General features: G+C 35.2%; 1 protein-coding gene across 1 annotated transcript in view; it reads right to left on the bottom strand.

Annotated features, from left to right (window-relative positions):
• Positions 1-15,939, bottom strand: part of ATRX (ATRX chromatin remodeler) — a 281,996-nt gene that overhangs the window by 81,337 nt on the left and 184,720 nt on the right. Inside the window, 5 exon segments of the mRNA XM_031660872.1 lie at positions 4,744-4,850; positions 8,548-8,701; positions 14,252-14,421; positions 14,570-14,658; positions 15,271-15,401. Coding sequence (XP_031516732.1) covers positions 4,744-4,850; positions 8,548-8,701; positions 14,252-14,421; positions 14,570-14,658; positions 15,271-15,401 — 651 coding nt within the window.

Genomic DNA, 15,939 nt, shown 5'->3' with positions numbered 1-15,939 from the left:
ACTATGAGATATCTTCCCACCCCAGTTAACTTGGCTTTTATCCAAAAGTCAGGGAGTAACAAATACTAGAGAGGACTTGGAGAAAAGGTAACTCTTGTACACTGTTGGTGGGAATATAAATTAGTAAAACCACTATGGAGAACAGTTCAGAGGTTCCTCAAAAAATTAAAAACAGAGCTACCATAGAATCTACCAATCCCGGTCAGACGCAGTGGCTCACTTCTGTAATCCCAGCACTTTGGGAGGCCAAGGCAGGCAGATAACCTGAGGTCAGGAGTTTGAGACCAGCCTGGCCAACATGGTGAAACCCTGTCTCTACCAAAAAATACAAAAATTAGCTGGGCGTGGTAGTGCACGCCTGTAGTCCCAGCTACTGGGGAGGCTGAGGTGGGAGAATCCCTTGAACTCAGGAGGTGGAGGTTGCAGTGAGCCAAGATCACACCACTGTACTCCAGCCTAGGTGACAGAGCAAGGCCTTGTCTACCCCAACCAAAAAAAAAAAAAAAAGAATCCAGCAATCCCACTCCTAGGTATATACCCAAAATAATGGAAATCGTATATCGAAGACATATCTGCACTTTCATGTTTATTGTAGCACTATTCACAACAGCCAAGACTTGGAGACAACCTAAGTGTCCATCAACAGATGAATGGATAAGGAAAATGTGATACATACAATGGAGTAGTATACAGCCATAAAAGAGAAAGATCCTGTCATTTACAACAACATGGATGAACTGGAGGTCATTAAGTGAAATAAGCCAGGCAGAGAAAGACAAACTTTGCATGTTGTCATTTATTTATGGGATCTAAAAATAAAAATAATTGAACTCATGGAGATATAGAGTAGAAGGATGGTTACCACAGGCTGGGAAGGGTAGTGGGTGGTTGGGGTGGAAGTACGGATGGTTAATAGGTACAAATATATAGTTGGAATGAATAAGAATTAGTATTTGTTAGCATAACAGGGTGACTACTGTCAAAAATAATTTAATTGTATATTTTTAAATAACTAAAAGAGTATAATTGGATTTTCTGTATCACAAAGGATAAATGTTTGAAATGACAGATATCCCATTTACCCTGATGTAATTATTATCCATTGCATGCATATATCAAAATATCTCATGTAACCCATGAATACGTAACACCTACCATGTACCCACAAAAATTACAAGGAAAAAATCAGACATATTATTGGAGTCAGGAGGAGGAAAGTCAGTACTGAGGAGTGTCACTGGACATAAAAGATGAAGAATGGATAGGAATTAATCAGGTGAAGAAGATAGTGTGGGTGGAGAGAGCATTGCAGGCAGACAGAAACATAGTCATCAGTCAGCAGTAAAAGCAAGAAGAGATTAGCAGAGACAATCTATGTTACTGGTTATAAAATAAATGCAAATTAAAACAAATACAAGATATCATTATTCACCTATTAAGAAAGGTTTTAGTTATTATGGCAATGGTGTAGTGATCATTCAAGGATTGCTACTAGGAGTACTAATCCAACTGTTCTGGAAAGTAAGTTGACAATGTTTCAAAAGGCCTAAAAAAGATCATACCTGTTGGTAAATGATTTCTCCTCTTAGGAATCTATCTTAAGCAAAAAAGCTTAAAACGCAGATATAAATTTATGTACAAAAATTTAAAATGTTAAAAAATTAGGCCAGATATGGTAGCTCACACCTGTAATTCCAGTGCTTTAAGAGGCCAAGGTGGGCGGATCACTTGAGGCCAGGAGTTCAAGACCTGGCCAACACGGCAAAAACCCCATCTCTACAAAAAATACAAAAATTAGCCAGGCGTGGTGGCACACACCTGTAATCCCAGCTACTCAGGAGGCTGAGGCACAAGAATCACTTGAACCCAGGAGGCAGAGGCTGCAGTGAGCCAAGACTGCTTGACTGCACTTCAGCTTGGGTGACAGAGTGAGACCCTGTCTCTTAAAAAAAAAAAAAAAAAAAGTTGAAAAATTAGAAAAAGCAATCAAATGATTAAGCAAGTTATGTACAGCCATATGATGGAATATTATACAGCCAATATTATATATGCAAGATATAATAATACTTTCATAATCAGTACAAAAAAAAAAGCCAATTAAAACATTCCATTGCCAACAACAAAAAACAATAGCAAACTGAATCCAGGACCATATAAAAAGAATTATACACCATGACAAGTGGGATTTATCCCAGGTATGCAAGGTTGGTTTAACATCTGAAAATCAAAGTAATACAGTATGTTAATAGAATGGGGGAAAAAAAACCATGACATGATCATCTCAATAGCTGCAGATAAATCAAGATAGTATGTCACACTCTTTCATGATAAACACATTGAACAAACTAGAAAGAGAAGACTATTTCCTCAACTTAATAAACAGTATCTATGAAACTAACATCATACAAAATATTGAAAAACTGGATTCCTTCACACTATGATTAGAGACAAGACAAGGATGTCAGCTCTTGCCACTTTAACTCAACATTGTACTTGAGGTTTTAACCAGGGCAACTGGATAAGCGAACAAATAAAAGGCATTCAGATTAGAAAGGAAATTATCTGTAATTACAGATGACATGATCTTGTATACAAAAATCCTAAAGAATTCACTAAGAACAAATTTCACTCAGCCTCAGAAATAAAATATGTACAAATACATTTAACAAAAGTGTAAAATGTATACTCTGCAAAATATAAAATATTGGTGAAATAAATAAAAGACCTAAATAAATGGCAAAACACCCCATGTTCATGGATAAGACATAATATTATTAAGATGGCAGTACTTCCTAAAATTATCATACATTCAACACAATCCCTATTAGCATCTAAGCTGACTTCTTTGTAGAAATTTAGAGGGGATTCTAAGGTTGATGTGGAATTCCAAGAGATCTGGAATAGCCACATTTTCCAATTTCAACATTACTTTCAAAGCGATGGTAATGAAATAGTGCAGTATTAGCACAGGGACTGACATATAGATCAATGGAATAGAATTGAGGGTTAGGAAACAAATACGTATCTCCATCATCAATTCCTTTTTAATGAGAGTGACAAAAGCCATTCAATAAAGAAAGAATATTTTTTTCAACAAACAGTCCTGGGACAAATGGATAACCACAGCAAAAGATTGAAGTTGAGCCTTTACTTCATATCATGCATAAAAATTAACTCAAAATGGATCAAAGACCTAAGTGCAAGGACTAAAACTATAAAACTCTTTTAAGCAAACACAGGGGTTAAATCTTCACAACTTTTTATTTTGAAATGGTTTCTTAGATATGACACTAAAAGCACAAGCAACGAAAGAAAAAATAAATTGGAGGTCAACAAAATAAAATATTTTTGTGCATCAGAGGACACACTCAAGAAATCAACAGATGGCCAGGTATGGTGGCTCACACCTGTAATCCTAGCACTGTGGGAGGCCAACGAGGGAGGACTGCTTGAGCCCAGGAGTTTAAGACCAGTCTGGGCAAATAGAGGGAGACCTCATCTCTACAAAAAATTAAAAATAAATAAATAAAAGAAAGTGATACAGATCACAGGAACTTTTTTTTTTAAATGAAAGCAAAAGACAACCCATAGAATGAGAGAAAATATTTGCAAATCATATATATAAGGGCCTAGTATGTAGAATATACATTTTAAAACACTTACATTTCAACAACAAAAAGATAAGCAATCCAATTCAAAAATGGGCAAAGGACCTGTATATCTATTTTTTCCAAAGAAGATAAAGAAATAGCCAACAAGTACATTAAAAGATGTTTAACATTATTAGTCATTAGAGAAATGAAAATTAAAATCATAAGATATCACTTCACAATCATTAGGATGGTTATAATAAAAACAAAAATGAAAAATAACAAGTGTTGATAAGAATGTGGACAAACTGAAAGGCTTGTACATTGCTGGTAGGACTGAAATAGTACAGGCAGTGTAGAAAAGTTTGGTTATCACCATTTGTTTAAATAAATGAAAACTTGTATAACAAATGTACACAACAGTACTATTCACAACAGCTGAAAGGTGAGAACAACCCTAATATCTATCAAGACCACATATTATATGTTTCCATTTATACGACTGGTCCAGAATATATCAATCTATTAGAAACATAAAGGAGATTAGTGGTTGCTTATGTGAGGCAGTTTTGGGCTAGGTAGGGGAGTACTAGTTAAAGGGTACAGAGTTTTATTTGGTAGTGATTAAAATGTTCAAAAACTGACTCTAGTGATGTTTGCACATCTCTGTGAATAAATATATTAAAACCATTGAGTTCCACACTTTAAATGGGTGAATTGTACAGGATGTGAATTATCTCTCAAAAAAACTGCTTTAGAAACCAAAAAATTTTAATTTATCCTACAATTTCAACATCAAAGACTACTGTATTAGGAATTTTTCTTAAGTAAGTTGATATTAGCTGCTCTTGTCATCAAAAAAACTATGAGAGATGATAGATATGTTCATACGCTTCACTACAGTAACCATTATACTATCTATATGTATCCTATAACACCATGTTGTAAACCTCAAATATAAACAATACAATTTTATTTTGAAAAACACTACACATATATATGGATAAGGACAAAGAGACATTGCAAAAAAATGTTGATATGTTAAGTGTTGAGAGACTCTGGGTAGTTTTGTTTCTTTTGTTGTTAAAATGTTTGTATAGTATGTTTAAATCAGTATTTTAAAAATTACGATACAGAAATATTTGTAGCTCACCTTTATAAATAAGGGGTTTATCTTTATCTTCTGTCTTCTCCCTACTAGCTAATTCAAGAAAATCTTCAATCAAGTCCAGAGATATGAGGGACTGGCTGAAAACAAGGCTAAAAAAACAGATTAGTGTTTATGGATTAGAAGATTCCTAGTAAAGATATCACTTCTTCCTAAATCGATCTACAAATTTAACACAATTGTAACAAAAATCCCAGCACGATTTTTTTGTAGACATTACATGGTGATTGTAAAATGTATATGAGAATGCCACATCAGAAGAGAGAAGACAATTCTGAAAAAGAAAAACAAAGTTGGAGGGCTGACTCTTCATGATTTCAATACTTACAAAGTTACAGTAACCAAGACAGTGTAGTACCGGTAAAGGGACAGGCACAGATCAATAGAACAGAATAGAATCCAGATAGAGAGCCACATAGTATAATTAACTGTAGGGCCCAGGCATTTCAATGGTAAAACGATAGTGTTTTAAACAATGGTCTTGGTAGCCGGGCGCGGTGGCTCACGCTTTTACAATCCCAGCACTTCGGGAGGCTGAGGCGGGTGGATCACAAGGTCAGGACATCGAGACCATCCTGGCTAACGAGGTGAAACCCCGTCTCTACTAAAAATACAAAAAAATTAGCTGGGCGTGGTGGTGGGCGCCTGTAGTCCCAGCTACTCGGGAGGCTGAGGCAGGAGAATGGCGTGAACCCAGGAGGCGGACCTTGCAGTGAGCCAAGATTGCGCCACTGCACTCCAGCCTGGGCGACAAAGCGAGACTCTGTCTCAAAGAAAAAAAAAAAAAAGGTCTTGGTAAAACTGAACATCCACATGAAAAAAAGCGAACTTCAACCTAAACTGCATACTTTTTGCAAAAAATAACTTAAAATGGAGCATAAATCTAACTGTAAAAACAAAGTTTAGAAGAACACAGAAGAAAATCTTCATAACATGGGTTAGGCAAAAAATTATTTACACATGACACAAAGTATGATTGCTTTAAAAGTTGATAAATTAGGCTTCATCAAAATTTAAAACTTCTGCTCTACAAAAGACACTGTTTAGAGAATGTAAAAAGTTTTCCTATTACAAGTATTTTAGTAATTTAAAATTACATGCATTCTATAACACTTTGTCATCACATTTCAAATATGTCTGCAAATTCCTGATTCTCTGCCCTAGTAATTTTCTAACTCCTTTTCAGCCATGAAAACTATTTGTTCACATCAAGTTTTGTGTAGAGTTCAAATAAAATAAATTATAAAAGCAAGCTGTTTTAGGCATTGTGGGAGAAGGAGGAAAAATGTTACTGTGCCCTTACCCTCTCCTCTTGGTCATCAATTTGCAGGGGCTCTGAGAAATAGTTTTAAAATTATTATTCTAGTCAAACCCACTGGTGAGAATTTATAACATACTTATATACTAGAAAAGAAAAAAATCTCGAAAAAGAATATAAGAGGTCTTCTATTGTCCTTTATATATGCAAAGAAAGTAGATCAGTATACAAGAAACAATATACCTGTGGCAAGTATGCTTTAAGTTTTATTTTTATTCTAAAAGCTATACTATAGGAGATGAAGGTGCTTATGACTCCTGAATATCCTTCAACATTCCCTGCTACATATCTTCAGAATTAGTAGAACAGAAAATTGAACCTATGAAACGGCTGTTGGAGTTAACCACATAAGTGTTTTCTATTGTATGACTTCCTGAGCTCCACACTGTCGGAGTCTAGTATCTCCCAGTTAACTACGTCTAGAATGCTGGTAAGAAAATGAATTGATTCCTAGTGCTCAGCTCAAATGACCAAGGCCTATGCTTTGACCCCTCAGTAGTTTATCTTTCCCAAAATCAAAAACATAGTTGAATCAATTCTTTCTAAGCTACAAATTAAGTTCTTGAAAGTTCCTGTAAGTGAGAAACTTAAAGTCTTAGAAATACTAATTATTAAATTGGAATTAATCTGTAATCTGGGTTTCTATACTGGAAACAGGTTGATTTTAGTCAGTTAGTAATTAAGGCTGGTTCTGGGAACCACTGAACTCAGAGAAGTCTTACGGTGAAAAAGGAAAAAAGTTGTTAGGATTAAATGTCTATACGAATGGTTCTCTCTATTAACCTTTTCCAGTTGCAGACAACATGAAGAACTCTTTTGTTTCTGAGACCATATTTTGAGATTTTTTTAAAACATAAAAGATTATTTTAGCCTTATTTAAAAATTTTATTAAAAGCATCTCAAGCTGAGCGTGGTGGCTCATACCTGTAATCCCAGCATTTTGGGAGGCTGAGGCAGGTGGATCACCTGAGGTCAGGAGTTCAAGACCAGCCGGGCCAACATGGTGAAACCATGTCTCTATTAAAAATACAAAATTAGCTGGGCATGATGGTGTGTGCTTGTAATCCCAGCTACTCAGGAGGCAAGGCTGGAGAATCACTTGAACCCAGGAAATGGAGGTGATTTCAGTGAGCTGAGATTGCACTGCTGCACTCTAGCCTGGATAACAAGAGCAAAACTTTGTCTCAAAAAAAAAAAACAAAACAAAAAAAAAACCAAAAAAACCCAAAAAGACAAAAAGCATCTCAGATACCTTTTAAAAATCGTTTATAATCAGATGTTGGGACCTAGCAGCCTAGACAATAAGTCTGGTTCAAAACTTTAAAAATATGTTTTTGGAGGCCAGGCGTGGTGGCTCATGCCTGTAATCCCAGCACTTTGGGAGGCTGAGGCAGGCGGATCACCTGAGGTCAGGAGTTCGAGACCAGCCTGACCAACAAGAAGGAACCCTGTCTCTACTAAAAATAAAATTAGCTGGGCATGGTGGTGCGTGCGTGTAATCCCAGCTACTCAGGAGGCTGAGGCAGGAGAATCACTTGAACCTGGGAGGTGGAGGTTGCGGTGAGCCGAGATCGCACCATTGCACTCCAGCCTGGGCAACAACAGCAAAACTCCGTCTCAAACGGGGGTGAAGATACAAAGAAGAGAATGGGCAAAAATGTTAGAAGTGGAACAAAAAACTAAGAATAAATGATAAAGAAAGAATAATTGGGCTGGGTGTGGTGGCTCACATGTGTAATCCCAGCACTTTGGGAGGCTGAGGCACGCAGATTACTTGAGCTCAAGAGGTCAAGACCAGCCTGGGCAACACAGTGAAACCCTGTCCCTGCTAAAAATAAAAAAACTAGCTGGGTATGGTGGCATGTGCCTGTGGTCCCAGCTACTGGAGAGGCTGAGGTGGAAGGATCACCTGAGCCTGGGAGGTCAAGACTGCAGTAAGCCGTGATTGTGCCGCTGTACTCCAGCCTGGGCAACAGAGCAAGACTCTGTCTCATGATGAAGAGAAAAAAAAAAAAAAAGAAGAAGAAGAAGAATAAAGAATAATCAAGCAGGTGAAATAAAATACAGCCTGAGAGATGTCCACTGGATTTGAGGATTAGAAGGTCACTAGTGACTTTACAGGGGGAAATCTCAGTACAGCAACAGGGTAGAAGCCACACTACATAAACCGAAAAATGATTTTGAAGATGGAGAAACACAAATTTCAACTAAGAGCTCTACCCAAGGAAATAAGTTCAAGTTGAAATAGCTAGAAGCAAAAATTTACACTGAAGAAATAACTTGAATATGCAATCAAAACTAGTGGCTTACAAAAAAGATAGTTGCTTGTATTGGCCTAGCACTACAATGATCAAATAAATCACATCTTTAGGAAGGAAGGAAAAGCAACAGATTTATTCAAATACATTGTTTAAGCAATAAAAACATTATCAAAAGATTCATTTATATAATAAATATGGTAAAGCACTTACACTTTATCCCCAATTTCCTCTGCCATTCGAAGAATTTCAAAGAGAAGTACCATTTTTCCAGAATGCTCTAAAACCTCAGCATCAGCATCTGTAACAAAATCTTTGTACCAGTCTGGAGCTGGGCTGCTTGGATTAGAAGAGGAAGTAGCTTTACCTAAATAAGACAAATGGAACATAAGTAGGTAAATTAGAAAAGAAATGGAAAGAGAGCAAGAGAGACAGAAAAAGATCTACCCATGGGGAGAGTAAGAAACTGATGGGGACTTGGGAGAGGGGAGGGAAAAAAGACACAGGCAGGCACACACACACACATACAGCACAGAAAGACAGAGACTATCCCAGAAGAGTGAGCTCTAGATAGAAAAAGGGAAAGGAAGGAGATGCCAAACAAGAGAACAAGCAAGAGATTGACTCAGAGAGTGCAAGTGTAAGAGACAAACCCTCGTGGTAGGAGTACAGTTCAGAAAGACAGAGACCCAAAGAGATGAGAAACCACCCCCTCCCACCAGGCCCTAAGAGAGTAAAACGCCCCCAAACATACTCCATGAGACAGCAATCAACAGAGATGGAAAGGCTCAGTCATCACGACAGAAAAGACCTCGGGGGTAGAAAACATTTCACTGTGCTACTAGGATCTGGAAACCGCCAACAAGAATTGACCCCAGAATCGGCATATCATAGTAAATGATTTTGTTCTTATATATTTTCCCCACAAACTTTGACTATGAAAGGTGGAAGGAGAAAGTAGCATAAAATAATGTATTAAAAGATTTCAACATAGTTTGATTCAAAATAAGAAATATGCAGGTTTAGCATGTTTATACACTTTCCCAATTGCTTTTTAATACAAAGTATTTTAAAATATATTTTTGTTACAAAAATTTAAATACTCAGAAAAGTATTTAAGAGATAAGAAACAAATGTGCTTCCACATTCCATCTTCATCAAATTTTAACACTGTTAAAACTTCGGATGAAGCTGAAGCCTAATAATCCGAAGCCTAATATAAGATCCTACATGATCCCATTCTCTTTCCTTCCTTCTTTTCCAATAGGTAACTAAACCCCTAAATTATATATTTACCCTTTTTTGCATGTGTTTTATGTTTTTTACTGCATGTGTATCACTAAACTATGGCTATACTGTTTGTAAAATCCTACAAATTACTTTTTCACTCAAAGCAAGACTTACTCATGCTTGTCATGGAGTTCCCGTTCAATCATTCTAACTACCATGCAGTATTCCACTGCATGAATACACTATCATTTATTAGTTCTCCTCATAGACATCTAGATTGTTTCTTGTTTTTGGCTGATATGAAATGACTGCAATGAATGCTAATTGCTGAGTATATTTTTCTTAAATACTGTGTATTTTAAGTTTTAAATTTTCTGGCATAAAGTTATGATTGGAATTTTAAAAATACCATTTTAGACACATGTATAGTCTTTATCAAATACTTCTATCACCAGAAGTTCTTGAGAATCTAATCATGCCATTTATTTTGTATGCTAACTTTTCTCAGGTTGACTACTAATACTTTCTGTTCCTAGCTTTTCCTAAGGTTATTTTCTCAGGTGTAGCTACAATTTGTGAAATTTCTGGGTAGCCCTAGTTAATGTCATATTATTCCAGAGTGATTCTACATTTGCTTCTACCAGGTCTCTAGGGAATCACCAACTCAGAATTACTTGTGAAGTTAATATTTCAGCTTAGGATTTTTTTAGAATATATGAGTAACATAAATTCAAACCATAAAGTATGTGAGGTGAAGGTCATGACCGTAAATTCAATGAAACTATTTTTCCCAACCAAGAGCCCTGGCTGAAATAGATAAACTTCCGTGTCAACTCCCTGGATTGTCCATGGGATTGTAAACTTTAAAGGGATTCGGCTTTGAGAAGGGGTCACAGAACTCTCCAACTTATAGAGGGCTCGAAGCCTCAAATTCTGTCCCTGGATAAATGAAAATCAAAGCTGCTAGTCTCAAGACTAGCATCTCCCTAGGATTTCCATAGCATACCTTCTTCAATTTACCATTTAGGCTTATCAGTTCCCTCCTTATGTCTGGGCATATAGTAAGCACTTTATAAATATCTGTTGAGTGAATAAATATGGTATATTAGTACTAATATTATGGCTCTACATCATATACAAGGATTCTGTCACAAAAGTTTATATCTATGCAATTAATTACATATGTTTTAAAATGCAAATGCTTACCAATGAAGCTTACTCTAAAAATACTTAATAATAAATCTACACTTTGAAGTAATTTACATAGTCATTTCGTGATCACAAACTCTCCTTCTAATAAAACATTTAAAACACAGAAATGGGGATGATGTAAGCTAAACTTAAATGACTCATTCAAGATGCTGCTTCTCAGAAAAATGAGAAAGATACTACAAAAGGATTAAAGCAAACAGTAACTCTTTGACGTGAAAATAAAATATGTGGCAAAAATCATATTGTAGCACAATTATAGCTATTTAATTATTTAATATCCATTTCAAATTCCAGGTACAACATTGTCAGCCCCTTAATACTTCCCTCAGATTATGAGACCGACGTGCTGTCTACTGCGCTAAGGAGGCAGACTAGCCCCTTAATACTTCTTATTCAGGTTTTCTTATATTTACTGTAAGAAAGTAATTTTTTAAAAGTTATACAGTACCAGCTATGTATGTCCATACATTATGATACACTCCGTTTTATATGGAGTTAACTCAGATGCAAAGAAAAAAATAAATTCTTATTATCTATTAGTTCTGGAGAATGCTTCTAATATACTATACAGGTACATAAGCTACAAAAATATATAAAATATATCCATATACAAATGACTTATATTTGATTGCACACAACTAAAATGAAACAAAAATCCTAGACAAGTGGTCAAAATTTGTCTTTTGGAACTGATGGCCTTCCCTGCATGTTTTCGGGCTCATGACATGTAGCCTCCTACATTCTGCCCTCAGTGCTTTCCAACCCATTCACATTATGGCATATGTAAAAACTGTTAATGCTTATATAGTAGACCAGGAAAAATAGAAGAGACTACTCATTTATGGAGGCAAACCAGCTGCCTCAGATTCCAATTGTACTCCCAAGTGATGAAGGATCAACATCTCAGTACACTTAAAAAAAAAAAAATCTCAGTATACTCTTACATAACCCATTTATAGCACAGGACAATGCACACTGACTGGTCTACTCTTCTGCTCCTCCTAGCCATAAGTTATGAGAAAAAAATTCAACAAGAGTATTTTAAGAAAATAATTTCCAGGAATATATAAACTTTATATATTTTTAACTATGATATGAGAGACTGAGGAATTTATGTGGAAAAGGCAGATTGGGGCAGCAGTGAAGGAGATACAGGAACCTCTCACTGCCTTAAATTACACTATAATAATGTATTATTCTGATAAAAATATTCTTTATATCTATCCAGAAGATGAACACTGATAGTAAACTGCTTTTATGGGGTAACAGAAGAGAAGAATGAGAAGAGAAATTTTGTAGTTTAATTTTCACTATTCCCCTGATTTCTTAAGAGAAGTCAGAGTCTACTGTTAGACTGCCATCTGTCTATTACATGGAGGTACTGAAGAGAGAAATGTTTATAAAGAAATCACCAAGTTATAAAGAATTTATGACTAATTCCTCAAAAACAATTGCAATAGAAACAAAAATTGACAACTAGGACCTAATTAAACTAAAGAGCTTCTGCACAGCAAAAACAAAAAACAAACAAAAAAACACAAAATAACAAAAAAAACTATCAACAGAGTAAACAGACAACCTACAGAATGAGAGAAAATACTCATAAACTATGTATCCAACAATGGTCTAATATCCAGAATCTATAAGGAACTTAATTCAACAGCAAAAAAACAAATAACTCCATTGAAAAGTGAGCAAAAGACAAGAACAGATACTTCTCAAAAGAGAACACACAAGCAGCCAACAAACATGAAAAAATGCTCATCATCATTAATCACAGGAGAAATGCAAATCCAAACCACAATGAGATACGATCTCACACCAGTCAGAATAGCTATTATTAAAAAGTCAAAAAACAGCAGATGCTGGAGAAGGGGCAAAGAAAAGGGAACATTTATGTTGTTGGGAATGTAAATTAGTTAATCACCTATGGAAGGCAGTTTAGAGATTTCTCAAAGAACTTAAAGCAGAACTGCAATTTGACCCAGCAATCTCATTACAAGTATAAAACAAAAGGAAAATAAATCTACCAAAAAGACACATGCACTCATATACAGCACTATTCACAACAGCAAAAACATGGAATCAATCTAGGTGCCCATCAAGAATGGATTGGATAAAGAAAATGTGGTACATATAAACCATGGAATATACACAGCCACAAAAAAGAACAAAATCATATCCTTTGCAGCAACAAGGATGCAGCTGGAGGCCATTATATACTAAGTGCATTAACACAGAAACAGAAAGCCAAATACTGCATGTTCTTACATATAAGTAAGAGCTAAACACTGGGTACACATGGATATAAAGAGGACAGCGACAGACATGGAGGACTACTAGACTGGGGAGAGAGAAAGGGGGCAAAGACTGAAAAACTAACTACTGAGTACTATGTTCAGTACCTGGGGATGGAATCAATCACACCCCAAAGCTAAGCATCATGCAATATACCCATGTTAACCAACTAGCATATGTACCCCTGAAAATAAAAGTTGAAATTATAAAAAATAAAATTAAAATAATTAATCACCAAGTTATTTCAGCTGTAGGCCTGAGACCAGCCAAGTTTATTTGATCACAGGATCACTAACCTAGTTAGCCCCCACAACTCTCTTCTCCTTACAGACAGTTAACTACTTTGCTCCACAACTCTCAAATGCCAAATATTTAAAGCCACTACCTTGTTCTCTCTTCACAGTATCTGCTATTTCAAATAGGCAGATATTTGGTCCCAGTTTTTAAGCTCCTAGACATACAGGCTGCACTAGTAGGATACAGTGTCTCAACACTAATCCTTCAACTCATATATAGGTAAAGACAACTTAAACCACTGCAGAGTTCAGTCTAAGACTTCACTTTCATGCACAAGAGAGACAGAAAGAAAACAAAGGAGGTGATACAAACTGTACATAATATACAGGAAATCTAAAGTAGATAATTGCAGATTATGAAGAATCACAAAGGAAAAAGACTAAATGCTTAAAATAGTTTTACTGTATAATACTGACTAAAACTTAACTACAATCACAATTGATCATCTGAAATGTTTCCATTTATTCCCATACAGTTAAGTGAAAATATTATGGTGACTTTGAGATTAGACATATCTAGGTCTGAATTTCAGTTCTCCTACTCATTTTTAAAACTATCAACTATACTGCAAGCCTGCTCAAGAATTCAGTTAGCTAACACATGTAGTTAAAATAATAGAGTTTAGGTATATACAAGTAAATAAACATTAGTTTTTCTTTTTACCTTTCCTCCCAAATACCAGAGAGCGCAGAGTAGCTTGCTTATAAATTAAAGATTCATCAGATATTTACTGTAATTATGAGTACTTGATTAGACTCATCAATTGAGGAAAGAAATTCCGTTGAGTCAATTAGTCAGGTAAGTGACTGAAAGAAGGACTAACGACATGACATTTTCCAAATCACTGTTCCATGATAAAGACAACATTCATTAGACTCACTTTCTTCCAGCTTTAAAGAAACAGAAGGATTGTTTCCTGTTTCATCCACATTTCCTTCACCACCTCCCCGAGATCTTGAATTCCACACCTTAATCACTTCAACATCATTGTCACTGCCACTTCCACTTGAGCTACTATCTTTTTTTCCCTTTTTCCCTTTTTTCTTCTTTCTAAAAAAAACAAAAAACAAAAAACAAAACCATTCAGATTGTTAGAAAAGCATAGGAAAGATATAAATGCCAATTATAAGAGGTCAATCAGCAAGTAGGGGTTTTAACTTTGTCAATACAGGAGAGCACGAAAAAGTATTCAATTTACTTTGTATAATCATCGGAGCTTAAACTCATGGAGGTTTCATCAGAATCTGAGGCTATAAATTCATCCATACTGTCTTCGTCAAAATAACCCTAGAGAAAAAAAAATGACCACTATTTTAATAGAATATCTCAACTTATATTGGAAGTTATAATGATGTTCATTTAAGAATAAGTTAATTGGCATGAGCTAAGGAAGGACTGAGGAACTATTATAGATTTTAGTAGACAAAGAAGACAGGACAGATACGCTTAGTAAATGCAATAGGAGGTCCTAGATTGGATCATGGAAAACAAAAAAAGACATAAGTAAAAACATTGAAGAAATCCAAATAAAGTCTGCCATTTAGTTAATAGTATTGTACCAAAGTTAATTTCTTAGTTTTGATAACTTTACTAATGCAACATGCTGATATTAGAGGAAACCGGGTCAAAGGTATAGGGGAATTCTCACAACTATTTTTGCAACTTTTCTATAAGTATAAAATTATTTCAAAATAAAAAGTTTTTAAAAATGGGCTCAACAAAATAACATTTAACACTCCTTCTATAATCATAATACATGCAAGACATATAGAAGTTAGAAATAAGACATAGAATAGAACAAAGCAATAGAAAATTTGAATATATAGTCTGTAGGTCAATTATTCTTCTAAGTTTATTCTGCTTTCAATAGATGCCTTTAAACTAAGTTACCTGACTTACCTTATTTTCTTTGCTAATGTAGTCTAGCTGCAAACACCAAGGATGAGTCCATATTCTACTTAACATCTGAAAATCTTGGAAAAGCTTTGCACCTGCCTTTCCTCTTCCACCTTCACTATTATTGCCCACACCTGATCAAAAGAAATATGGTTAAAGACACAAAAATTGTCTATATCAACCAAGTTTCTAGATTAGGAGTTTTAATCTTGTGACATAAACCCTTTTGGCAGTGTAGAGAAGCTTATAAACTCTCTTTCTTAGAATATCGTTTTGAAACACGTAAAATAAATAGGATTACAAAAGAAACCCATCATATAGAAATTATCAAAACATTAAAGAACAAATTTGTACTACAGAAATACGTGCTTTGTAAAATTAATGCATTAAGTAACAAAATATGCACAGGTTTAATAAATACCTAAAATTCTGAAGTAAACATAAATGATTTTGAGGTATCAGGAACAACATGTAAAAATAGTTCTGATTTCTATTGGTAACAAAGTCATGGTTATCACTAACCTACTATAGATTGCTGCCTCTATTCATCACTGGAAAAAATGCTGCTGTTTTAGCTAGAGGTTAAGGGAAATTAATACATAACTTTTTTCTTATCCAGGTACATATAATCACCTAAATTCTATCCATGGATCCTAGATTACAAACGCCTGT

The sequence above is a fragment of the Papio anubis genome, chromosome X (assembly GCF_008728515.1).
Source record: "Papio anubis isolate 15944 chromosome X, Panubis1.0, whole genome shotgun sequence".
In the NCBI taxonomy this organism is placed as follows: Eukaryota; Metazoa; Chordata; class Mammalia; order Primates; family Cercopithecidae; genus Papio; species Papio anubis.
Note: the sequence above shows the minus strand (reverse complement) of the source record. Positions and strands in the feature narration are given on the sequence as shown.